This window comes from Corapipo altera, unplaced genomic scaffold (assembly GCF_003945725.1).
Source record: "Corapipo altera isolate COAL_440 unplaced genomic scaffold, ASM394572v1 44b, whole genome shotgun sequence".
NCBI classification, from domain to species: domain Eukaryota; kingdom Metazoa; phylum Chordata; class Aves; order Passeriformes; family Pipridae; genus Corapipo; species Corapipo altera.
This window is the reverse complement of record NW_020884932.1, coordinates 574,411-601,377: the sequence shown is the minus strand read 5'-3', so window position 1 is coordinate 601,377 and position 26,967 is coordinate 574,411. Positions and strand designations below refer to the sequence as shown.

General features: G+C 41.2%; 1 protein-coding gene across 7 annotated transcripts; it reads right to left on the bottom strand.

Moving 5' to 3' along the window:
* NOD1 (nucleotide binding oligomerization domain containing 1) lies at positions 1–26,739 on the bottom strand. Of its 7 annotated transcripts, XM_027659539.1 has the most exons (15): positions 24,617–24,961; positions 23,786–23,897; positions 23,511–23,603; positions 19,746–19,797; positions 18,837–19,175; positions 16,816–16,990; positions 14,196–15,999; positions 12,068–12,151; positions 10,951–11,034; positions 9,357–9,440; positions 7,229–7,312; positions 5,077–5,160; positions 4,385–4,468; positions 2,222–2,305; positions 1–788 (listed from the first exon to the last, which is right to left on the bottom strand). In XM_027659539.1, exons 5-15 carry the CDS (start codon positions 19,050–19,052, stop codon positions 716–718), a joined length of 2,856 nt encoding a protein of 951 aa, XP_027515340.1. In that variant the 5' UTR covers positions 19,053–19,175; positions 19,746–19,797; positions 23,511–23,603; positions 23,786–23,897; positions 24,617–24,961; the 3' UTR covers positions 1–715. The 7 variants fall into 7 exon arrangements, 6 of the variants coding, with proteins under 6 accessions (XP_027515340.1, XP_027515341.1, XP_027515342.1 ...); XM_027659540.1 differs by lacking the exon at positions 23,511–23,603 and having other exon boundaries at positions 19,746–19,794; positions 23,782–23,897; XM_027659541.1 differs by lacking the exons at positions 23,511–23,603; positions 23,786–23,897; positions 24,617–24,961 and adding an exon at positions 26,710–26,739 and having other exon boundaries at positions 19,746–19,794.
* Between the last annotated feature and the right edge of the window lie 228 nt (positions 26,740–26,967).

Here is a 26,967-nt window from a genome sequence, read left to right as displayed (position 1 = left end):
TGCAGTGAAGGCAGTAAGGACTTCTGGTTGTATAAAAGAAAATGGATTGCCTTCAATATGGAAAAAAAGATTACTGAAAGTAATCTGAGCCTGATGTATCCGTTTCTACTCCCCCCAAAAAAACCCAAACGAAAAAAAAAGCAATGTCTACAATGCTGCCTGTAGTCAGCGGAGAAATAGGGGCCTAATTTCTAGGCAGGAGGAAGGTATTCATGTTGAAAACATTCATACCAATAGTATAGATACTGTTTCCAGTAAAGCTACAGATATTAATTTTCAGTTCTGAGGCAGGTAATACTGTGAGCTGGTGGAATTTGTGCACCTTGCACCCTTTCTTGCATATATATACGTGTGTGTATGTATTTACGGATATAAATAAGTTAGAAATTATTTACACCACTGTACAGAATAAAACTAAACTCAGTTATCAAAATGCATATAACAGTGGATTTACTCTGTTAACACTTTGCATTTCATCTTCAAAGCACTGTACAAACATTAATTATTTACCCAGGCAACTTCCCACTCACCAAAAGGATTAGGAATAACAAGCAGGATAAGGGATGGAGCTGAGGGAGAGCAGCATGTTCATAAAAAGGCAGCTAATCATGTATGTCTCTCCTGCCATGAGCCCTGTAGATTTCTGCCTTTATAAACTCAGTGGTCCAAGAGTAGGAGTAACCATTGTTAAATGAACTTGGCAAAATGTCCTCATTCAAAAGCAAATGATCCGTTCTTCATTTTCAAAAGCTTTGGACTCTTCTTGGCTTATCAGGTTCCCATTCAAACTGGAGGGGAAAAATAAAAGGGATGTGAAAGTAAGGTAGTGACTTGCCCATCTTCTATTTTTCCAAGGTTTTGGAGCAGAGATCACAGGTTTGCAATGCTGTGTGAGCTGCATTCTTCTCAGAGGCATGCAACTGGGAACTGGCATCAGACAGGCCGGCTACAGCACTGCTGTTCCCACTGCACGTACAGGGAACAAGGCTTCTCCTTCAGAAATAAAAACCGAACACACACATAAACTCCAGTAACTAAACTTGGTGTTGGAAACCCATCTGTTTGCATTTCAGCAAGCACCATATAGCTGACAAAGGTTCTTACCATGCAGTTTAAAGAAATTTAAATAGTCCTCAGAGGACTTTGTGTCTTCCCTGACAACAGGGGAAGAAAACTCTGTGAAGTACTCAGGTATTATTAATGTGAAATGACCAATAGAAAAATCTTCAATTCTGGCTATGTAAAGTGAATCTACACTGATATTTACACCCCTGAAAATAAGCAGCCTGGTTAAGTGCTACTTACAGAAATGTTGAAATCTATTAAACCATTAGACTTATGAAATTGTTTGGGTTAATGAATGCCTCTGAACAGTCAGGCCAGAATCAAAAGACAGATTTCATTTTGAACATTTAGAATTATCTGAGTGGGAGTTGATGCCTCTTCTACAGACAAATACTGACAGTGGCTTTTGAAAAAAGCACCTCTTTCACATCTCTAGGGAATACACCAGTCAGACAGTGAGTCATTGTCTTTTTAAGCAAGAATTCAGTGTCCTTTCAGTAAAACAAATATATATATTTAGAAATAAATTTCATATTCAATAATAAAGTAACAGTGCTAAAACCAGCTCAGTTCTATTGACTTCTGAGCTCTCTGAGGTGAAAAAAGGAATGTGGTATTTGGCTTTCTGCCTTAAATGCACATGTGTGACTATGTGATGCCCACCTAATCTAAAACAAACAAATCCTACAAAAAGTTAATCTTCTTGTAGCTTAGCACTTTCAGTGTGTTTGGAGCACTGCCCAAAGAAAATCCAAGTACAAATTCTACAAACCAAATTAGTAATGCTGATTAAATATAACCATCTCCTGCTTGTTGGGATTTAGGTCCTGAAAAGCATGAGCACGTTCAGAAGTTTAAAAGTGAAAACACAGGACAAACAATACTTGGTCTATAAATTTAGGCCCTGGTTGTGCAAACCCACATGTTGTGCAAGTCAGTGGTATGTGAACTAAGAAAACTGCTTGACATTAATTAAAAAAAAAGGAAATGTTTAAATGGCAGCAGCTTTTTACCTATTTGAAATCTACAGCTGGAACTACAACCCCTGTCTCACGTAAACTTGCTCTGAATTTTTTAGGTTGGAAAATAGTAAGGCCAGTAGTGTTCTAAAGGGAAAGAAAGTTTACAAGTGAGCCTTTGAGGAAGGGATCTTTACCAGATTTCTTTAATGGTCGTGTTCTCCTTGAGAGCTTCGCTGAGGCACTTCACCCCTTTGGCTGTAATTTGATTCTGTATAAGCCTAAAAAGAAAGCATTTCATGTCAAACTAACATGCAAACTAATTTGCAGCACATGCATAACCTACGCTCAGCCTGACATCAAGGAGCAAAGCTGTCTCCCACAAGAAGATGGTTATGATTTTATCCATGAGAATGGTACACAGTATTGGCCAAATGCCCCACATTTGAGTATTAGTCTTTTCCTTTTAATCTTGCATTCTGGAGATACTGAGCTTAATTACACAGCTGACAAATTTCTGCTATGAACTGTTCACTAGTGATACGAGATTGTGGTATTTGGACTCTCTGAAACAGATAAACCTCTTAGCTCTTTTTTCTTACTAAAAACACTGTGAGACATTTTTAAGTGATGTACAGAAAATTCTGACTATAGACTCTGTGTAGGCCTAGTGTTTTAGCAGTTATGATCCAGAGGCTGCCAAATCCTCCTGTCTTGTTTATCAAACCAACAAGACCTTTGAAAAATAAAGCACTGATTTTGATTCCAGTATGAGCAGGTTGCCAGTCCCAGTGAAGCCAACTTAGCAGCTAAAAATTATGTCTCATCTGAGCTTAGGGAAAAACAAAAGACACATAAAATCCTCAGGTAGCCCAAGCGATGAAGCAGCAGGTAACTCTTATTAACCACTGTAGACCATCTCCGAGTTAAAAATGAAGAAAGGCTTATCATCTGCATGAGTATAAAAAGTCTCATCAGTCTACCCTAACTCAATACCCACCTTTCAGTCTACTATGGTGAGCCCCATAGCTGTACCATTCCATGTGACTGGTTGCATGAATCCCTCAGGATTCAGGATGAGGCTGAAAATTGGAGTGTATTGAACAATCTTTCAGGGAGGGAGGAAGGGAGGGAGGGAGATGGGTTTTCCCATTAAAGGACTTTCTGCACTTGGTAAATGAATCAAAATGCAAAGGGTTCCAGCAGATTCTTTCAGCTACTGGAAAAAGATTTTTATTCTGCCTCAAGTTCAGCTATCTATTTAGGTCACTGCTTTTGGAGGTATCCACTGGTGTAACCAACAAAGTAGGATATAAATTTATCTACTGTCAGAAACCCATGGACAATACTGAGAGTCATGGTAAAGACATGTATTTAGATTATTATACCTGCTTTGGTTGGGGAAAATTTCATTATGAATTCAAACCAAACTACTCAGTGAATTATATCTGCAGCTGTGTGCAAAGAAATCAAGCACTTCCCCCCCTCCTTTTTATTTTCAGGGTGATGGGCACCACAGCTTCTGCTGCTTTCAAAAGAGGCTGTAAGTACTTGGCACCCATGACAACCAGCATGCTTCCTAATGGGTGGAAATTAGGATTAATACAGGCAGTGTGCTAGAGCGTGGTTAGCAAAGTCTTCATAAAGCCTGTAAAGGGACTCCATTTCTTATGTTCTCTTGATTGCTTGAAATGAATGGATGGCTATTTGTTTCACAGCCCACATCTGCCCAACCTCATTCATCGACAAATTCTTGTGAACCTCTGGATTAGAAAAGCTAACACTATGTTTTCTTAGAAGTGTAACAAGTCTCATTGTGATTGCTAGAAATAACCCCTGGTTTCCTGGGGATTTGTGCCTTAGAGATGAGTGTCTTGCATGAGTGTATTTCTAGCCCTAGAAGAAAGCATCAGACAAATGCAACATGTATTTAAGTGTCTGTCATGTAAGTTCTTGGTTGAAGGGTAAGAGCTGAGCTAGCTACTTTCATAGTATGATGATAAATAGAAAGAATCATAATAACCTTATTCTATTCTAGCTGTCTGGTTACGTCTTTTTTTTTTTTTTTTTTTTTAAACCTTTCAGTTTGAGGCCAGTACTGTTCCCTTAATGAGAGATGAAATCAATCAGTAGTTTGAAAGTTACCAGGACACACAAACAGCTTAAACTTTACCCTCTATAAAAGCAGGTTGAAAATGCTAGACAGTGGCTTTACTAACTTCCTGTTAGAACTGTCTACAACCAGTCAGCTGCATCCAGACCATGGACAGAAAGCTTACTGTGACCTACATAGCTTTGGAAGGTGAAGCTTTAATGTAGTGACTGCCAAAGAGCCTGTGCCACTGTGGAATGTAACTCACCATAAATGCACCAGTTTCTTGTTGACCTTTAGCATCTCTGCAAAGCTCATTGCTGCCTCATCATCCAGCTCATTTTTAGTCAACCTAAGTGGGAGAAAAAATGTTCACTTAGGATGTAATTACTTTTTGGCCCCCTGTTTTTCCAGCTTGACTGTGACTTAGATTTAGACAGCCAAAGGGCTGTTCCTGCCCTGAGCAATTTGTAAAGGCTGGACACAAAGAGATACTGAAGAGCCCTGGAGGTAAAAAAGACAAGTATCAGATCTTAGTTTCTCTGAGCAATGTTCTAGTGATACTTTCTCAAGATGCTTTAGTGTCTAAAAGGTGGAGGAGGTGTAATGGGAAAAGGTAAAGAGGTAGAGACAACTCTCAAGAGGTGCAAAAACTGGGGACAAAGAACTTAACTTTAGATGATGGAAATGAGAGAAAAAGGGGAAAGCAAGATGAAGGGAGAAGAGTGAGGCATAACATTAGGTCACTAGAATATGTCCCAAAAGACAGGTGCTGCTGATCCATTACCATGCCCACATTTTTCCAAAGGGATAACTTATAGCTATGCTGAAAGCATAGCGGATGAGGGAAGGGAGAGAAGAAAGGGAGGATAGCAGGGGTGATGCGATTGGAGGAAATAAAATTAGGCTGCAGTTTTCTCTGGAGAAAGAAGAGGAGAAGGAGACCACACTGTCAAATACCAGAATATTCTCACGGAGTTGTTGTGTTGCATAGCTTCAGCAATACTTTTGCCTCCCTCTGTCGTGATGCCATTGAATGCGAGACTGTGAAGTAAAGATACAAATGTGTAAGAAACAGCATGACTTGGCCCTTTCACTGCCAAATACTCGTGAATATCCTGGATGATCTGCTTCCCAGTTGTACCGTTCAGCATTTGTATGTTTCAAAGGCTCACATACTTTGCAAACCAGTAAGTCCTTATGATTTACAAGTGAGAACAGTTCACGGGCTGCAGCCTGGGTGCAGGTCTATCATAGAGGCCATCAGGTTTGCTGTCAGTGAGTGATGCTCTTGAGACTGACAGAAGAGTTGCACCCAGTGATTTTGAGAGTCAAGGCTTTTAACAAGGACAAAAAGTTACACTTAGCAGTACATAGGTTTTTACATGCTTTTTTCATCCCAAGTCCCTGTACAAACTGGGCACTTTGTCCTTTCAGTCCTTCAGATGCCCCAATACCTCATTCATCTTCCAAATACAACACCTGCTGTGTATGGACAGATGAGCTTGTAAATACTTTCCATTACAAACCACAAACATTTCTTAGTCTGCCCTTCATTCTTTGAATAGACATTGGCAAAATCATCCAGTTAAAGTTATGTTCCAGGCTTTCAAAATTCAAAAAGCATCTCCCCTCTTAAAATAATTCAAAGTCTCAAAAAAGGTATAAAATGGAATCAAGTAGAGCAATTACACAAGTATGTATTAGCATGAGTCCCTCCTAGCTTCAGCTGAAACTAGATATTCTCAGTCCGTAATGACTGGGCCTAAAAAAGGCAAATAAAATAAACTGATGCAGTAGGGATTATCTTCCCTTAATCTTCACAAAAAGATACCACTGGTGCTAACTATGAATTCTAATCATGGAGCAAGATTAACCAATGGAAGATAAGAAATAAACCCAAGTGCAAATACAATACAGAACAGAGGATTCACACTGCACAAGTGCCAGCAAAACCAAGCTGGAGATAGCACACTTACTCCTCCTTATTTTTGCAAACACATTCATCAGCATATTTGCTCTCTGAGAATCCCTGAGCTCTGATTCAAGTTCAAAATGTTTTCTTTCAAGTCTGATGCGTCTGGATGGATTGTGCAATTATGGGAAGATGACTATTTCAGATGGCTTTTAAGTTCAAATATTTAGGTCACTGCACCTGTTCAGCTTTTAATTTTTAAATTTGACTACCCGATTGCAGAAACGAGGACAAGACACCAGCTCTGAAATCCCTGGATCTGAAGTGGCAGCAATAAACTCTCCAGAGATCACCAAACTCACAGAGTATTTCTAAAGAAACTAGTGCCATGTGCCACCTTGTGGGGAAATTAAGGAGCCTTGTTTGCTCCTTCATTGTGAAGGCCAGTGGACCTGGGAGACAAATGGAAAGGATCACCCTGAACACAGTGCTCCAGCTGTGTGAAGGGACTCCAAACGAGCAGCAGCTGCCACAATATGCATCTTTAAATCCCCAGCCAGCATTTGGGAGTCAGGAAGGGGATGGGCTGTTTAACAGTGCTGACTTCTCCCTTTGCTATACTTCCAACTTCTGCCATGTTAGGGTTTCCAGAAGGCTAGTTTGAGATGCTTCACTGTACTCCAGTGAGAACTAGCAGTAGCACTGAATATGTGGTGTTGTAGCTCCATTGGAGTACAGGATGAGGCCAAATGTAAGAATGTCCCAGTCCTTATCAAGTTTATCCCCCTAAAAATTAATTTGTTAAAAGCTGCTGCACCTTCGCAATAGGAACTGTTCACACTGAGTTCACTTGGAGCCCGATTCTGTGACATCCTTCTGCTAGTGCTCCCAGATCAAAATGGCACCCACTGACCATGTGCTTTCACAAATGCCAAGAACTCCGTGCAGCATGAGGGGAAGATGTGCAGACAGAGGAAAGGATGCCAGTCCTGCAGTATTTTTAACTTGCTTAATGGCTGCACAGGGCTTTTTGACTCAATCTGGACTCTTGCTTGCACCAGAAACCTCTTGGTTACAGCAAAGGCTGCAATACCAGATGGCATTCCAAGCTCTCAGTTGGTGGGGAGAGTCATTGCTTCAGAGCATGATGGAAAAGCCACCCCTACAACAAGCTCCCTGGTTTTGATAGTGTTTTACCTCACATTTGTTAACCTGGGGTGGTTCCTCAGGGCCTCTGCAAATGCCTTTGCTCCTTCGTCTCCAACTCGATTACCCCACATCCTAGTCAAGAGAGGAAACCAGGAGATATCAGTTATGCTGCCCTACTGACTACTGGGATTGCATTCTCCCTTTTTCTCTCCTCTCCCCTCCTCCCTGATTACTTCCCAGTCTTTCAGGATTGTGAGACACCTGGCAGGTACCCTCCCTGCTGAGCCAGGTATGTTCCACTCCCTGCACATCACACCACCAGCCTCTGCTGACTCACCAGTACCCTAAGGCCACAGCACAGAACCAGCTCTAGGAGACAGTCTGCTGCAGCAGGAGTGCTTTTGGGATCACCTTGCTGCACTGGGAAAACCCTCTGCAGCCCTCTACCCTTATGGGGTAAAGGTGTCTTGAGGTCTTGTACAGCGAGCTGATGTGAGAAACACACCAAGTCCTAAATCCTATCATTTTCTGCTCAGTGTTTCCTTCCCATATCCTGGCTGTGATTTTTCTGTTACCTGTTGGGCACAGACTGGCCTTTACACAGTGCAAAGCACAGGTCCTGGAAAGACTCCCCAGATGCACAACTGCATGGGGACCCACAGCCAAACAGGAGATTTTCTGAAGTGAACTACCCTACAGGCTCCTCTTCTCCTTCAAAATAGTCTGGTAAAATGGTTACTGTCACTTCAGCATTATACCCAAGTGACATCTCCTCTCCCAACAGCTGCCAAGAGAAAGATCAAAATTTCACAAAGACAGTACAAAACCGGGCTCTTTCACACATTTGTGGAATAGTGTTTCCAATGGCAAAACAAAGCAAAGGTTTAAGAGAAGATAACATGGTACAAGCTGGGGAGATTTGATCAATATTTACAAGGAGTATCTGATTAAATTCTTTCTAGGCAGACTAACCACTTTGAAAATTCACCCTCTATTCTGAGGTTTCAAAGCACCTCTGCTGAGGTCTAAGTCGTTGGATTTTTTACAGAGATCATGGCTTGATGACTCAGAGCCACACTCAGATTGATGGGTAATTAGTTGGCAGCTCCTTTAAAATCAATTGAGCTTTGTGGCATCTAAACACGTGGACTTCCAGTAAGTTCCCCAGAATTTCCTTGTCCTTCAGACCCAGTGCAGTTTGCTCTGTAAACGTTGAATATATCTGTTTAAACCTCTCTGTCCAAGCTATCCTAAATCCATTTGGAGTGATTATTTCCTCTGCAGGAGGAAATAGGAGTCCTTCACTGAAATTACAGCAAGTACAGAACAGCAGACCCAGCTGTATGGAAGTGTGCAGGCTGTGCACTGTATTTTGAAATGTTGTAGAACAGAATTAAAGGCCAAAAATCTGATTGTTCAGATCTGATTTTCATATTTCAAGGTTACTATGATTTTCACAATGGTCAAACAGAGGTTTTAATGCCATGTATTTAAGTATTAAATTTTAAGAAATATGTTCTCCTGTAAAGTGAAAAGAGAAACTGGGATTTGCCAGAAGGGGGAAAAAATAAATAAAATAAAATAAATCAAACCTAGCACCTTTCCTGAGTAAGAGGGCAGGAACTAAAGGTTTAGAGTACGTTCAGACCTACAGTAATAGCAGACTCTCCAGTTAGGGACAGACAGACTAGAGATGGATGATGTGAATTCCTTTTTATTCTCTCAGCTCACAACTTTATCAGGATGTCATGCAGAAGGTTTGACAATGTAACAATGACACTCAATAACTAGGTACAGTGCCAATAGTCATAAACCCACACAGACTTAAAAATAGCCAGGTATCTCTAGAGGACCTGTGTTGCCATAAAGTGGCTATCTTTACACAATGTCCTCTTGTTTGTCTCTCCTTTAAGGCTCTGACAGAGCAGTGAAAAAAACTAACCCAGAAACCAAAACCCAAACAAACATTGTATGAACTGAAGAACAACAAAGCAGCTCTCCTCTTCCATGGAAAACGTGGCTGTGCTTCTACACTTGTTTGTTCTAATACTGTTGTTGAGGGGGGAAAGGAATAGCAGGAGAAGAGAAGGTAAGAATGAAAAAAGGAATCCTAATGGATTTATAGATGCCCTGCCAAAATCAAGCCCCAAGGTCTGCTCCTTAGCACCAAACTTACCCGATTTCAAACATTGTCTTGCTCTTCTGGATGGCCTGGGCAAGGCACTTCCCTCCTTCACTAGTTATTTTGTTTGCTCCTATTCTGCACAAAATACATGAATTGATGAGGTACATCACTTACAACTGTACAACTATTAGAACATCAGCTCAGAAAGCCGTACAAGTAATTAACACTAATTAACTCCGGAGGCTAGCTACAGTTATCAAATATTAACCTAGAGCAAAAAAATACTGGAGACACTTGACTTTTGATCAAAAGACATAATTTTACATTGTCTTTTGTTTATTTTGCATGTCAGTGCTCCAAATCAGAAATATTACAGTAGAAGCTTGGATTTGGTGCTCAGTGTGTTAGAAATGAGCTTTAGGAACTGATCCTCAAGGCAAGGACCCTGGCCTAGTTTTTAGTATAGTTCATAGTATCAGTAGTTGCTACAGAGCACATGAATTACATGCAGCATGTTTCATGATGCCACAGGGAACAGAAATTTTCATGATTGTGTGGGTTCAAGGGAGTCTACAGCTGACAAGCACAGACTGCAATAATTTCGTGTCTTTCTGTTCTAAGTGTGGGCTGTAGGCAGTGGCACAGGTCAATGCAGCAGTGAGTGTCTCTGGCTGGCATTCTACAGAAGGCCTTTTCTATTTTTAGCCTATGTGGATATCAAATGGCTGGAGTTCAAGGAAGGGATAACTGCATATAGATGGATGTAAAGAACAGACCAAACTCTGAAACCCCTCAAGTTACTACACTGACATAAAATTGGCTTGTTTGACTTCAGGCACATGAACATGCACTCTGTCTCAAAATAATTGCTAGGATTACTATGAGAGTTGAAAGTAACCATCTGTCAACAAGGTTTTTTTGTGAAAGTGATATTAAATAAGCAAAGCACTGTGTCAAAGCAGCAAAAGAACCAAAGTGCTCTTGGGTTTCAAAATTCTGCAAATATTTCAAGTGTGAAGGATGTGGCTATAATGGGGTTTCAGATCAAGTTAGTGGTAGAACAAGGACTAGAACTCAAGAGTCCCTGGCTGCCAGTTGCTACACTCATACCAATAGCTGACATTGCTGCAGTCACCTCTATTTTCTGCTATGGTCACAATTAAACCATTGGTTAATGATCTACCTTTATGTCAAACCAGTGTTGTGCGTGGCCAGATGCTCTTATCTGGGGAAGTTCTAGGAATTAAAGGGAACAACTCACCATGTGAATTTGAGTTGAGCTATGACACCAGCACAGCCTGACTCCAGTGGCCCATGAAAAAGCAGATACTAAGAAGCTTGGTACTAAATCCAAGGGAATTTGCCTACTGGAAGCGGCAGCAAGGTTCATGTACAACTTATGCCTTGCTCAGGTGCTCAGATTGGATTTAGGTAAAGAAAAGGTCTCATGCACTCCTTTAACTTACTGCTATATTCCAGAAAAGACTATGGATTCAAGTGTTTCCCCTGCTGCCATCCCCTGCAAAAGAACATACAACTGCAGCCTAAATTATATTTTATTTCAAATACAATTTTTGTCTTTTGTCTACTCTCCCTCGCCTTTCAAGCTGCTTTACCTGGAGAAAAGAAAAAAAATCTAACATACTTAACATATTCCAGGCTTGAACACTCTTCAATTAGTTTTGCAACATATTTGGCTCCGACATCAGTGATTTGATTGCTGTATAAGCTTAAAGAAAAATCACATTGGTAAAAATAGGTTATTCCTGCTGTTAAATATTTAAAACCTGAATATTTTATGATGCACACATAGCATCTATCTTTTTTGTATGGCTTTGTACATATTCACAGTTGCTTGCATTTCTATTTTGATATATAATTCATATTGTGAAGGGCTAGATAAAAAATACAAGGAGACCAGACTGCAAATCATGAGAAAATATTTATATTTTTTTTAATAATAAATCTCCCCAAGCAAACAAAGCTTCCCTTTATTCCTGTGTTAGTACAGAAATAATATTGCCAGAAGATAAGTCAAAAAAGGAAACACTATAACGTACTTTTGGTCTTTTAAAAGTCATAAAATCCCCTTGTAAATATTACTGAAGATCAGATACCTGAGCAGTTGTACTTACATTAGGGCACTTGAGGAAGAAAGCTATTCTTGGTATTCATGTTCACCTTTCAAAAAGTCATTTTTATGTAGCTACTAAACCAAGAGCTGGCAGTCAGAGCTAACATGCCTTCCAGCTTTAACTTGATTAAGGACTAATTAAGTTCTTGAAAGAAATTGGTACCATGAGCAAGACACATGAAAATCTATGTTCCTGATACTACTCCCTATCAAGCTCTATCTGCTTTGCATAGTTGAAATAAATCAGTAGAGAAAACAACAGGCTCTAGCTACAAAGCACATGCTCTCTTGCTTGTACTCTCTTTCTCCTCCACATCAGAAGGCTTTAGGTATAAAACTATGATGCCCACACAACTCAGTAACCTGACAGTGGTCTGCACTGTGTCACAGAAGGGTCTGATGTCAGCAGGGGGCCAGCCCGTGATGGGAGACGAAGCTGTGGACCACAGTGAACTGTTACAGGGTGGCAGCTGAATAATTTCTGACACAAAATGCTGCTTTGCTTATGGTCAGTTAACGAGGAGGTAACTGTAGTTTCCACCCCACCTCTGCTGCATTAGTACTGTCAGCATTGGATTTTTATTTTCTAGTTTCAATATCTAGCATTCTGGTCCGAAATGGTACATACCCCAAGAAAGACACAATTCGGTACTTGGAGAGTTCTTCATACAAGATCCTTACGCCATGATCTGTGACCTGATTTACACTGAGCCTGGAATGAGGGGAATGAAAAGAAACTTTAAATCCATACAGATTACAAGTGTTCATCACCCATGAGTTAACAAATGACTGAAGGTCTATGCATTTTCCTCTGATAATTTAACAGGTCTGTATTAAAAGCCATTAAGGGAAATGTGAGCTTAGTTTCATATGGCTCACTTCAAAACCAATAAAAACCAGAAAGCTTCAAATCTCCAAGGTAATTCTCTGGAACCTTTCCATAGAACTGAAAACAATAAAACATAGGAAGTCAGACACCAGATAAACATCTCACCTCCGCCTGCGCTTATTGTGATTTCAGGAAGAAAGTCTGCCTAACATCCTAGCAAAATCAAGCTGTGCAGACTACTACTCTTGCAGCCTTCTCTCTGAGTACCTAGTGAAAGCCAGGCATCTTGAAAGTCTCAACACATTCAGGCTTCACAGAATAAAGATTGTGAAAAGCCCTGGCCAGAAAATAGAACTGCAGTCCCATGGGTGTGCTAGACATTTCTAATTTTGTTGTCCCAGCTAGACATGAAACAAATCAATGTCAGTCATTCACAGAATAAAAATACTTCTCCTCACAGTTGGGGTTTTGTTGTTGTTGTTGTTTTTGTTGCTTTTTTTGGTAACTTCTCAAGCTTTTTCACCTTGACTAAATGGACAAGTTCAAGTGAAGTATTCCAATTCTGATGAATTACATTTTGTGTGTAAAGCTGTCCCTGTGAAAACATTTTGATCAGCTTTAGTTACTACACAAACAGTAGCTGAACATTCACTGCTGAGAGTCCCTTATCATCAACAGTCTCCCTGGCCTTTGCTAGTTAGTAACTGGGTCCCTTTGGAATGCATGAGCACGTAGGAGAAATTAGCCAATTTCTATAGATCAGAACAGTCTGCTTCTTTGACAGGGATAGTTAAGCTGCTGAAACATTGTTTCCTGGCCTGCAGAAATTGGTCATTAGAAATTAAAGTCCTAACATCTGAAGATCCATAAAGACAAAAAGGCAACCTAACAGATGTGTTTGGTGCTAGGTATGGTGCTAAGATCATACTGGGTATGGCATAATCACACAATAGGGACAAAGAATGAAAGGCTGGCCTTTTCTTCTTTTTTTGTTTTACATACTTATGCATTTTCCCCAGAAGTTTCCTTATTGCTTTCTCCTGGGAGGCCAGTCAATTTGCTACTAACCGGAAAAAACAAGAGTCACTTGCTTTGATTTAGTCTTAGAGGAAAACAAGGCAGAGCACAGCCAAACAGGAGGAATAAATCCAGTTGTTAAAAAAAATAAATTCTCCTGGGCTGAAGGAGCTTTAAAAAAGATATATATGAAGTTCCTGATTTTCTGCACCTAAATGTTTGGACAAATAAGATATAGTTACATAGCACAGCCTCAAAAGGCTGGGGGTGAAACAACATGGTCTGTGATGTTAGAGGTGGAGTTAGTTCTCCCTGATCACACCATGTCCTCCTTGATCACAGCCATGTCCTACCTCCACATCACTTCAGGGAACTACCTCACCTACAGACTTCAGCTACATCTTTTCAAGGAGTACTACATGATAGCTTTTTGTTCTGTGAAAGCCAGACATTTTGGCAGGGTGGAAAAGCAAGAAATTCAGAGCTTTTGATCATGGGTTATTGTGAGTAGTAGATCCTTTCTTTACCCCATATGACCAAAGGGCAGAGATAGGCTCAGGCAATCTTCAGATAATGGGGGATGCACTTATGTTTCCTTTCTTCTCCCCTAAGCACTTTCAAAAAAACCTCTTTTGAAACAAAAGAATTTGAGATGAAGCTGACTAAACCTACAGGTTTAAACAGTCCTGGCTTCTAAGGACTTCTTATAACCCTTTCCATTTCAGTTTCCAAATTCCCAGAGTATCCCTGCTCCTATGACTGGATGAATGAAGATTTCAGAAGATCTGCAGTTTTAACTTCCAGCAGCAGTAATTCCCATCTTTTTCCACTTCCTAGATCAATTCCTTCAGCTCACCAGTTTGTGAAATTAACCAAGGATAAGAAAGGACCTGCTTACAAAGACTCCTACCTGATCACTGCAAGCTTGCTGAAACAAGGTAGTAGCTGTTTTATTCCATAGTCGTTGATGTTGTTGTTGTCCAAATCCAGAGCCAGGCGCTTCTGAAAGTGATGCACCACAAAGGAGATGGCACTGCAGTCGGCAGAGTAGGCATTGCAGTACGCCAGCTTGATGTAATTGGCGTGCATGCGTTTGGCAGCCATCTTCCCCACCTTCTCACTCTGAGTCTCGTAAAGGCACCTCAGCATCCAAACAAAGTTGGGCTGGACCTGGATCTGATTGTAGCTTGTAAGCCTGGACCGAGTGTAGCCTTTCAGGTGGGATTTCATGCTCCCCCCAAGGTATGTGATGAGTGTTTTTCTCTTCCTCTTAAGGACTGCAGGTGAAACTAAATGCCTGAAGAGCTTCTGCTTGGATCCAGAAAGAAGGCCACAAAGAAACATGTTGGTAAAATTAAAGTGTTCCTTATTTCCGAAAGGATCCTCCCCTGCTAGTTGTTTCTTCAGCCAAGGTATGCGAAGGCAAGTAGGCTGGGCAGTCTCAGTGAAAGAGCATTCATTGAAAAACTCAAGTAATTCCTTGGCACCCACTTTCTCCTCAATAACCAAAAACAAAGCTGTGAAAAAAGACTGAAGGGTTACGTGCAAGAACTCGTAAGTGGCCTGACTGTCACAACCACTGTAACCTTTAACTGTCCTGAGAAAGCCCAATTGCAAATCTTCTTCAGAGATGTTCACTGAGGAGACCTCTTCCTGCTCAAAGATAAAGAAAGAGTTCTCCAACCCTTTGTATGCCATTTTACCCAAAGCTAGAAGAGTTTCCTTTCTTGATTTGAACATCTCTGCTTGGCTCCTGATGCTGTTCTTCAGCAAACTTGTTTTCAGAGATCGGTTCAGATGAACTTCAATCATGAGCAAAAATACATCTGTCAGTGTAACAGAACTGTCTGGAAGCTCATGGCTGTCAAGCACGGAATGGAAGTGTTCATAGCATTTAAAGATAATCCAACAAAATAAAGGCACTGAACACAAACTGCAAAGATTGGGGTTAGCTTCCAACTGGTTCAATACCAGTGTTCGTTGCCGCTCATCTTTGAAAAACATAGCAGTGTATTCCTTCAGGTTATTGCTAGAGAAACCACGGAGCAACACTTTCTTTTTAATGATGTTTCTTTGGATCTCAGTTCCTGTCCTCGCTGTGAGAATTTTCTTGGATCCCTTAAGAAGCTTTCCCCTGAGAAGGCTTACCAGCAGTGCCAAGGGGTGAATGGGTTCATGGGGTGAACATATCTCAGGTACACTACTGAGATCAAAGTTGGCATAGATCTCATCAAAGCCATCAAACGTGAAGAGGACTGTATGAGGGAATTGCAAGATGTGATGGAACACTTCTGTGGGGTCCTGGTCTGGGTAGCAATTATATTTGAAGAGCAGGTCTTTCAAACATATGGCTTCATCTTCCTTAAAGCAACTAAACATCCTACATCGAAAACGGAAGAAAAATTTGGCCCCTATGTCCAATTCTTTTCTGGCCCAAAGGCTTTGTATCTTCTGCAGCAAGATGGATTTTCCAATTCCTGCATCACCATAAATATAAACAGTCTCTCCATCTTCATTAATTAGTCCAACTGTATCATCAAAAAGGGTTTCTAATTGACCCACCTGGCCAAGACTCTCATTGGTAAAACTGACCAGCTCCATGATGCTGTTAGAGTAGATTTCTTCAAGCAGCATTTCCTCCCTCTGAGCGTATGACATAACAAACTTGGAATCCTGTCCCAGTTCATATCTGAGTTTCTGGCAATACCTGCTAACTGAAAAGACAGTGAACTACTATTAAAAAGCCTATGTAGACGATGACCCATCTCCTGGGAACTCAGAGTGGGTAATAAGCAAAAGGAATTCTCATGTAAAAACAGTTCTTTGTCAGATTAGTTCTATTTGTGCTGCCATCATCACTCATTGGGGAAATTCAGGTGCTAATGAAAGGTCACTTGAGTCACCACTACCTGAAAGCCACTACTGATGCTGCATTGGCTTAAGGGGCTCCTATCTTTCAGCTGAGACTCAAAGCCAAGCCCCTGACCCTTTGTTAAAGGCTGCTTTACTTGCTGCAAAAGCTTGTTCAACTTGTCAGTCACTGATTAGCCTTTTCACTTTATTTATATTCTACCTGCAATTCTAGCCTGACTTGTTTGGTCATTTATATTATTGTAAATAGAAGGCATGCATTTTAGAAACCAAGTCCCAGGCACCTCAAAAGATTTTTTTAAGATGACAAAAAACTGAGAATCTCAATTATTGTGCAATGTTGGCTTGTGCTTTTATTGCACCAGAAACTTCACTTCAGATGGGGACAAAGTAAGTCTTGTATTAATGTAGTAGGAAAAAACCTCTCAGGAGGAAATAATTTATTTCTGCAGTACCTAAACTCTGACTTTCAGTATAGCTCATCATTTAGGATCACAGAATAATTCAGGTTGGAAGAGACTTCAGAAGATCTCGTCCTACTTCCTGCTGAGAATAGGATCATTTACGACATCAGATGAAGTTACTCTTCTGTCACCTGATTGGAGCTTCCTCCATAGCGAGGTAGTTCTAAGGGAAGGGATAGAGACGTATGACCTTACCTGGATCTGTATTTACCACAGGTTTACTACAAATATTCTCTGAAGGCTCGTAACCTATTTCGTCCAGCCAAGGCTGAAGTTCATAGTAAGCATCAGTGACTTTCTGCAGGACATAGACGAAATATTCTGAAACTTCTTCTCCCTTGCTTTGAACCAAGTCTAGAATTTTGCGAACCTGAAGAAACACCACGTGAAAGATCATTGGTAACACAGCATTTGATGACGGTAACACTTGTGACTGCTTTAGGATCCCTTCCGGACTGGAGCAGGCGACAAAAATCAAAACTGGTACTTCAAAAACATGAATGCAAAATCTAGCTCTGAATTTGAACCATCATAGAACTCAATCGCTGCTTGTATTTGGATGTTGCAAGAGAGTTGGCTCTGAAGGTCTGAACTTGTAGCTAAATCATATGCTAACCAGAAACAAAATGGATAAATACCACTCCTCAAAAGGGAACCCAAAGGATTTCCTCAGCTTGGCTAGATGGTATATTTTAAATCCTTTGCTGGTTAAAATAATAAAAAAAAAAGTAGTGGTTTCTCAATGCCCTGAATTCACCCTCTGTTTCATAAATACTTCAGTCACATTTGGGTTTACCTCAGGATCCATCCAGATCCAGAGCAGGGTAGGCAGAATTCCCCTCTGGATCTTAACACTGAGCCAAAACTCTACAGCTCTTCCATTTAACACAGTAACTCAATTCTTCAGGCTCTGTCTATACAATGGCCTTGCAGCTGTCACCAAAACTAATGGCTACCAGGCAGTGGCTGGAGCAGTTCAAGACTAAGTGTCACCTCTAGAGGCAAGGTAGAGTGTGATCTCTGTGCACCAAAACATAGTAATCCTAGTACAAGACCCTCCGCAAGACAGAGCAATCATCTGGGGGCACATTTGGAATGTCTTGGTCCCCTTGCTGGAAATGAATGAAGAATTCAGTCCTAAACCACACAGAGGGTTTCCAGAGACTGTGGTCTCTTGTGAGCTTAAAGCAGGGTGAGGTACATGCAGCACAGCAAACACATGGAGCTTTTTCTGACAATTTGTATGCTCCAAAAAGCAATTTTATGCCTTCCAGAGAAGTTCCCACAGAGTCCGCTTCACATATGCTACTGTGGCCTGCTCTCTGTCTCTGCTTAGACTTCTGATGCGTGGCCTCCCCCTCAGCTTTGCTACAACAATCATGCATATTATGCTGAACAATAAGAAATTGAGATAATCATACAGTGTGCATTTATTCAGCTTTGACCCTATACACAGAGTGAGCACTGTGTTACCATTTCAATGTGCCAGCAAGAATGATTATTCTATGAAAATCTGCACTGTTAGTGAAGTCCAAGGTCTCTGAATTTTTTATGATTTGCCTGCCCCTAACTGTGACAGCATTCAGAAGCTGCATGATTGTTTGGTCTGGGAAACAATCTCCTCAGCTGTTTCAAGTTATGATGCAAAGAGCAATTGTGTACATGCTAATTTTCTCCTAATGAAAGACCAGGAAATAATTTTTGCTACTGATGTCCAAAGATGAATTAAAATCCCAAATGTGCCAGGATATATCAATTTTCCATAACATTTACAACATACATAGGTCTTTAAAGAGAAAGGAAGGTGTGCATACAGACAACACAGTCATTAACTTCTAAAACAATATTTAATTTCTGTCCCTCCAAAACCACGATGATCTGTCCCACAGCATCCAAAAGCAGATTCTCCTTGCAACACTCTAATAACCATTGTGGACACCTCCTTAGCAGAGTACAAAGCTGCAGCTGGGAGAGACAGAACAGCAATTATCACCTTGCTCATTCTTACAGCTGCCAATGGGCACTACAAGCAGTGCCAGCCATGTTGGAAAGAGATGTGCTGGAGACACATCCAGAAGGAAGGGGATGGGGCAACTCCAAAATAACAAAGAGTAGAAAATACACGACATGTAAAATTGCCAGATAAACCCATAAAAACTGGTGGTAAAACCAAAAGTAACCAAAAGCTTCAGTGGCTAGTGAAATAAAAATCACACCTTATCTGCTTGAGTAGGAAACTGGACAGCAATCTCTGCATCTTCGGTGGAGAAGTAGTCGTTCTTAATCAAGTTATCAATCAAACACTGAGTGTTTCGGATTCTACTGACCAGGAGCTCTCGGTGTACCTTCAGCAAAGCAATGAAGGACGGAGGCCTTGCTCCTGGAGGTTTTTTCACAGAACTGTCCAGGTTAGCACAGAGCTGGCCTTCCATAGTTGAGGTAGTGAGAAGCTGCTCCACCAAGCCTCATCTTTGAGAAACTGTCCACTTGCAGTGAGAGGTCAGCTTGGAGTTAACTTCAGGCGAACAGGATATCTGTCTTTCACATTATCGAGCCTGTAAAACGTAATTGCATAGAACCTCACTTTAAACCTTATCCTATGCACATATACCCTTCAACTAGACATCAAAGAATGCTTCCAACCTTTGAGTAATATCATGACCAACTTTTTAATAAAGTTTCTTCCTTAGGTAATTCCATTTATTTGGCCAGGTTTTGGAAAATAAAATGTCTACAATAGGCAGTCTCTCTACAATAGGCAGTCTCTCTTCTGTACCAGTACTTTACTGTAGCTTGCCTCGACAATACCACTGGCATCTGCTTTATTAAATGCCTATTCTTAGTGCATAATTTAATACTTTTTATTAGCTTTTCATGTTTCAATAGACAAAGGAGGGCATCTGTCCAAACATAATCTGGACAAGGAAATAAACGGAATAAAATTATACTTCATAGCAATTAATTTTGTAGGAGGAATTAATTTATAGTAGCAATTAACTCTGGTTTTAGTTTGTTACAACAACAGACCCTGTATACAGCGTTGACAATATGATACCTGTCCCTGAAAAATAGGCCTTGTGAACAGTTTTAGCTAAACTAGGGAAAAGAATTTAGCTTCAGGGCACCTGGTTCGAGAGGCAGTAGCGAGGCTGTGGAAAAACCATCGATCAGCTGCTCCTGTTAAGAAAGCAAAGAGTAAAATGCTGTTAACAGTGAAAAGGCTGCTGTAGATTTCAGAGCTAATACACCTCTTAGGGGCACAAAGCACTTCACAACTCCTAAAGCTATTGGTTCTGATGTGTAAAACAGAGAACGTATCATTGCATTAGTTACTCTCATCAAGTTCAGGTGAGCAACTATAAAAGCTAAAAATAACTTTTCAGAATCTGAAAAAGAACAGTGTTACAGAAAGGACTAAAATAAGTGATTGTCCATATATAAGATCCCATCTCTTATGACACACAAAAATTCTGGACCTCTCCCTGAGCAGGAATTGCACAGAATAACTGAATTCAGAGACTTTTTCCTCATATGATGAACTAGACCTAGAAGATGGTATCACAACTCACATTCTTTGGGCATACAACGCATCTCCATCTTCATAAAGGGAAGAGACTGCACACAATACAGCTTGTAATGAAGACACCAATTTAAACCCTGTGGAAACACTTAGGTTTGAATGCCTGACCTCAGACTCTGTACGTACACCTAGAGACCAAACATGGTCCTCTAACTCAGACAGCTACAGGCTCAGGAAATTCTTTCATTGCTGGAGAGAAGTTGTTTTGAAAACCATACTCTTCAGCATGAATGCTCTCTCCTTGTCTACAAATACATATGTGGTGTATGTCCTTATTCTCTACACCATCTCTTGGGAGCTCTTTTAGATGGCCATTTATTCACATTTTTCTCTACAAGGCAATAAAGCAAGAGGAATCAGGATCAGACTACTCTCTATTGTATTGTTAAAGCAGGGGGTTTTTTTTAATTGCAGTTAATATACCATATAGCAGGCATGAATTTATATTGTAATTACAATTCAACAATAAGTTCATTTAGGTACTATTTAGGTACAAACTCGCACATACGATTTCCAATGCAAAAATCAAATTTCTTGCAAGATCACAACTGAATCACCTCCACACAGACAATGAGAATTTGAATGATCAACACAAATTACTGTCCTGCTCCAATGACAGTTAAAACATACTTGTGCTTCAAGGGATATTTGGAAGAATATTTTTAGATTTTGATTACAGTCAGATCAATGAAAACAGAAGATAAAGCCCTTCTTCTACAATTCTGTAAAGGTACTAACTCTGATGCAATAAAATTCTCACAAGACATTTACAGTGATGGCAAACTTTCCAAACGCTCCCCAGATAAGCTATAACTGATCCCTGCCAGCTCACAGATTCTTCTAGGTGACCTGTTACTGAAACAAACTCATTTCTATGGGTTTTCCATATCAGAAGCTGCAGTCTGCATCAGTAAAGCTTCTCCTGCTTGATGCTGGAGAAAGACACAATTTATGCATGTTTAGACCACATTTTAGTAATACTACCTATCTACACCCACAACTGCAAGGCAAATTAGCTTAGCTCCTCTGAATTCCTGAGAGGTCCTAACTTATGATTGCTGACCTGCACAGATGCAGATAACTGCATTAAGAGTTGGGCTCTCCAAAGACTGCCAGAGCAGGCAAATCTCCAGCACAACTGCTTTGGATCACATCCAACTCCAAAACTGGCAAAACTCTTTCAAACAAATGGAATGTAACCAAGTGATCTGACTTTCTTACCACTTCAGTAACTGACTGCATCTACTCAGACAAATCAACCTTTCATTACGCCATCCATATGACCCACCCAATGAAGTGACCGATTTCTGAGTCACTCAGCTTCCCAGAAGCCACGCTGGCACATCTCTTTGTTCAAGAAAGTTCATTTTATGAACGAACTCTACCATGAAGGTCAAACAATGTTGAAAACATCATTTACCCTAAAGATTTTGCAGGCTTTTAGTTAAAGAGACAGAGTCACCTTAAAACATGCAATAGAAATATTGACCCTTCTCTTTCAAGATACTGCATCTGCCCAACATTCCCCGATTACTTTGGCTGTTCTAGGATCACGTTAGTCTAATACATTTTCTTTCTTCCTGCTTTGTGAGAAGAACTGAGACAAACATTCAGAAAACCATAAGAATGAACCAAAGCTCTGTCATGTGTACAAAACAAATAGAAGTATTTTCTTCACTCTTTCAGTTCCATCTAAAAAGAGGGTAAGAAAAGAAAGAAGAAATACAGCAGCAGGACAGAACACGGAAAATACAGAATGATCAGAACATCTCAAAGATGTCTGCCCTGCAACTAAGTTCAAGTCAGTACAAAACCTGGTTGCAGCTGGAAGAGGTGTGCTGCAGGACAGAGCATGTTCCCTTTCACACAGGGTGATCTGCAGGAGAGTGAAGAAACAAGAAAGCAATCAACGAGGTGTGTGTATATATATATATATATCTGTATATGTATATGTATGTATAGAGAGTAAGGTTAAAAATTGAGGGGAAAAGGAGAAAGAGGAAAAATGCCAAGCAGGGAAGTCAGAACTGGCAATTTGAAATTCTGTGTACAGTGACCTATTCAGTGATATTTTCAGTGACAATATTAAGTTTAAGGCAAAAATACACACCACCCAGTACTGGAGTACATTGTACTTTTCATCAGTCCTTTTTAATAAGAAAAAATGGAAATTTCCACCATCCATAGACTAAGAAAATGCCATATCAGATGAACAGCTGAACACCTTAAACAGTGCTGGAACAGAAAGACTTCCTGCCACATGTAGTTAAGAGCAAGGCAGGTATGTGCATGTTTGTAGCAAAGTGTATCAGCTCTATGAAGAAACTTCAGACTACTCAGACTAAAGAAAACACAAAAATTTTCTGCAATAGCAGTTCCAGGAGCAACAGCATCTAAAAGTTCTTCCTGATCAGCATAAGAAATATGCTTGTTCTTTTAGAGAAGCACACTGCCTGTAAGATTCTGACATATATATGATTCTGTTTTGCTAGGGTGTGGGGTTTTTTTTCATTGTTGGTTTTGTTTTTATTGTTTGGTTGGGGGGTTTCTTTGATTTTTTGTGTTTCGAGAGGGGGTTGTTTGTTTTTTTGGTTTTGTTTGGTTGGTTTTTGTTTTGTTTTTTAAACATGAGGCCAATGTGTGACACCACGAGTTCTCCAGCTTATCTGCAAGTGCTTCACCTCATTTTCTGCAAAGAGTCCCAGCTTCCATAGTGCTTTAACCTGAGTTTTTTCAGTAAAGGATCACAAGGTTACAAAGTACTAAGTCTCTTGTTAAAGGATATGTTGGTGTTACAATGCTAGGTTATACATCTAGTATGTTTAAAAGTAAAGGCTTATGCACCTTATAAATAGGCATTGAAAACATTTCCTTGGCAGAGTGCACACAGTATTCTTTGCCTTATCTTAGGCACTCCAGATGCTGGATTCAATTCCAGTGCAATTCTTGTGACTGATGTTGCATCAGTCATGGGGATGCTGTTAAAAAAGACTGAGACATACACTAATGTGAGACACATTAGTGCACTGATCAAGGTCTAAGAACATCCACTATTGAGAACTACTGCCTTATTTCTGGAACTGTTCCATTTCTGAAACGGCTAAAATGTATAAAATAATTTTTCTGAAAGCCACCTTAAGGCTCTTACAAGTTATGGTAAGGACAGATTACCTGCTCTAACAGCAATAGCTTGTGAACACATCTACTTAGAGAAATGAGCAAGAGGAAGGGAAAGATTTGCAAGCTCGGTAGAGTAGCTGAAACAGCAAAACACCTAAAGGAGAATGGAGACAGACAAGAGAGATGATACCTGAGCAAGGAGGGCGTCTAATATGGGGAGACAGCATGAGAAACACTCATGGGGAAAAGCCTCCAATCTGAGAACAGAATGGACTTCTTGTTTCTGAGAGGAAAAATAAAAAACAATTACTTACTCAAGAGGCTGCCAATGATGTTGGAGAGGCAATTCAGTCAGCCCTTTTGAGGACAGTAATGTCAGTCAGGTGAAGAAGACAGGAAACAGAGTAGAGGAGATTAAAAAGAACTGGAGATTAAAAAGAACCAGAGAGCAGAGTGCTTACTCACCAGCTGTAAAGGCAAAGAAGGGCCTTGACCAAATGAAGTGTTGATGGGGTTTGAAGTGATGTGAGAAGCAACATCAAGTGTGGCAAGAGATGTATATCATGAACCTGCTTAACTGAGAATAACAAAGAGGAAGCAAGATAGGGGGCAGGCCAGGGATAAAGAGGGAAATGAAAAAGGGAAATGAAATTTGTCACAGCAAGAGGTACGGTAAAAGCACCCGTTCTTACAAGCAAGGTTTCATATGACCCATGTGAATAAGCTGCAGTGGTGCTGATGGCCTCTTCATGAAGGCACTGGCACATTTATCTAGTGTTCCTTCTGAGTTCCCTCTATTCTCAGCATTGTGCAAGCATATATACCTTCTATCTTTCCTGGCCCTGCCCCCCTAACATCCTCTTTTCACAGAGCTCTCTTGCTCTTCTTCTAAGAAAACTGCTATGCTTTTTTAACTTCCAGTGCTGCTAGCCCCCTGGCAGCAAAAAATATGCTGGTTTATCACAACAAGGTCTTATCAAATGTAAATGCTGTAGATAAAGAGGCTGAAGGATCTTATAGAATAGCTAAAAAACATTTCCACTTCTGTGTCAACTATGGAATTGACTCCTTATTGTGCTGGCTGCTCCCAAGGAGATTGTGTAGGATGAAGCAGTAAAGGCAATACAAGGAGCAAATTAGTAAACAACTCTCCCTTAAAGCAGTTGATTTAAGACCAAACTAGAAGATATCTGAAGAGCTGAAAACTCAGTTAATAATACTTCTCCTGTAGTCTTGCTATTCTGATGAAAACGGTTCCTCTAAATGATACATGAAATAAAGTCTTATGCTACTTACCCAGGTATCTACAGCCAGTAGCTGGAATATCTTCAGGATTTTCACAGCACCTTGTAGCCAGCTCTGGCTGGACAACAGTGAAGCACACACACAGAAACCTCAGTGCCAGTCCAGGGCTAGTGGAGTCCCTGTTGACATAGCCTTCTGTCTGCAGTATTCAAAATGCAATTATTCTTTGAGAGGTAGCCGTATGAAAACAGTGCTCCATTTCATATGAAAGTCTGTGCCCTTTGTGTCTCCAAGTCAGATTTGTTTCCTGAGAAAAGCTATTTTACAGTGACAGCTCCCCCACTGCAGAGTCATTATAGCAAGAGGGGGAATGAAGACTTTGCCATGCTTGGTAATCTGGACTCTGTCAGGCCAGTCTAAACTCAACCTTTTGCTATCACTGGGAGAGACAGAAGAGAGGCTGATTTTCCACATCTTGTTTCATGTGTGCCACAGCAGTCAGTCTTTGACTATAACAACTGAATAAGACACAATCTATTTCTACACAGCAGCTCTCACTTTTAGAAGAACTTCAGCTATTTTACTATTTTACTTTTACCAGTAAAACATGAAGAGATTAGAGGCAAACGGGCACATAAAAAGTCTGCATGCTCTGATGAGAAGCAATGCAATGGATTTCCCAGAGGTATTAAAAAAACAGCCTTTTACTTTTATAGTAAAAATGGTGCACTGGTAGAGCTTGTACAGAGTCCCTGTACTGATCTTAAATTATTCTATTTCTGTGAGTTAAAGCACACTCATCATACCCTAGTTCACAATCTCTGTGTAACTATCATCACTGATGCTACACATCAATAAATGGCCCTGGGAGCCATATGTTAACATCACGTTAGTGTAAATCCATTACAGTTCTTGTGATCTTGCGTTGCTCTGGGGTCACAGAGATCAGCGTCTTTCAATTGGTTTTTTCCTCCCTCCCCTCTCTCTCTCCTCTGACTGTAGCATAAGCTTTAGTAGCAATTCCTAGGTATTTGAAGAGCAACAGATGTAAAAGAAGAAATTCTTGCTGCCTCCACCTGGTAAAATGACAAGCTCTTCTCTAAAAGGCACAGGCTTTGACAGAAATATTCGTATCCCTCACAGGTTTTGTTACTACATATTGTAACAGATTACTTTGTATAGAAACAGAACTTTATATACAGTGCTTGGATGCTTTAACAAGCCCCTGCCAAAGAGATTTTATGTGGTTTCCTGATAACTCCTTTCTGGTGTGAAAATTTCAATAAATAATGAGAAGCCACTACTAAAAAGTAAAGAAATTTTCTCTAACCAGAGAACTCTTGGGGATTTTTTTTTTTTAAGAGATAGAGGAGGAAGGGGCAACTCACTGGTGTCAATAAAAGTGGAACAGCTTTTCTACTGTTACTTACTATTTTCACATTCAACCAGCAGTGAATTCTACCACGAAAGTTGCAATTGACGGAATCACGGCATTGATGTAATCATGACCATGCCACGGCCTCCCCGCAGCCACGGGGCACCTCCCTGCCCAATTGAATCGCTCCCTCCTCCCTCAAAGCACTGGGACCTAAACGACTCCCGCGTGAGTCAGCGCATGGATTCGGGGAAGCAGATGGCTTACTTTACCCAGTTACCGTCACTCACGGGGAAAGCGAGGCGGCGCAAGGGCAGGAGGATCCCACCTCCTCCGCCCGTGGGATCTCGCCACCCTTCCCCAACAGCCTTCAGGAACACCACATCCCCGCCAGCCTCTGGAACACCATTTATTCCTGGTAGCGCTGCTGGGTTTTTGTACGAAGGGGTCGTCCCCCTGGCCGAGTTGCTGCGGGCGCTGCTCCTCGTGCCCCCTCCCCACTCCCTGTGAAACACTGCCTGCCGCCTCCTCCCCGCCGCGGGAGGAACCGTCCGGAGGAAACGGAAAGGATCCCTAAGTTTCCAGTTCAGGAGCGGGAGCCGTCGGGGCGCAGCCCTTTCCCTCCCACCTCGCAAGCCTTTCACGCGGTAACACAAACTTTGGTTTACAGAAAGCAGAAAGTTGGGCTCACACCCTCCATCCCTGTCCCGGCGCGGCCGCTGACCCGCAGCCTCACAACCCTCCTGCGCCCCCGGCCCTTCCCCGGCACTCACCGCGGCGGCGAAGGGACGGCGGCCAGCCCACGGCTGCTTCCCTGCTTCCCACCACCCCCGCCCCACACACGGTCTCTCCGCCCCGGCGGGAAGCGGCTCCTCCTCGCGCAGGCATGGCCCGAAGGCTTCCCCTTCGCCGACACCTCCCTTCCCTCCATACGCCCAGAGAAGCGCCAGGAGTCCCTCTGCAGCTCCCACCATTTTCCTCAACAGGAGGCATTAAGTACCTTCTGTCAATCCCCATTCCCCACAAA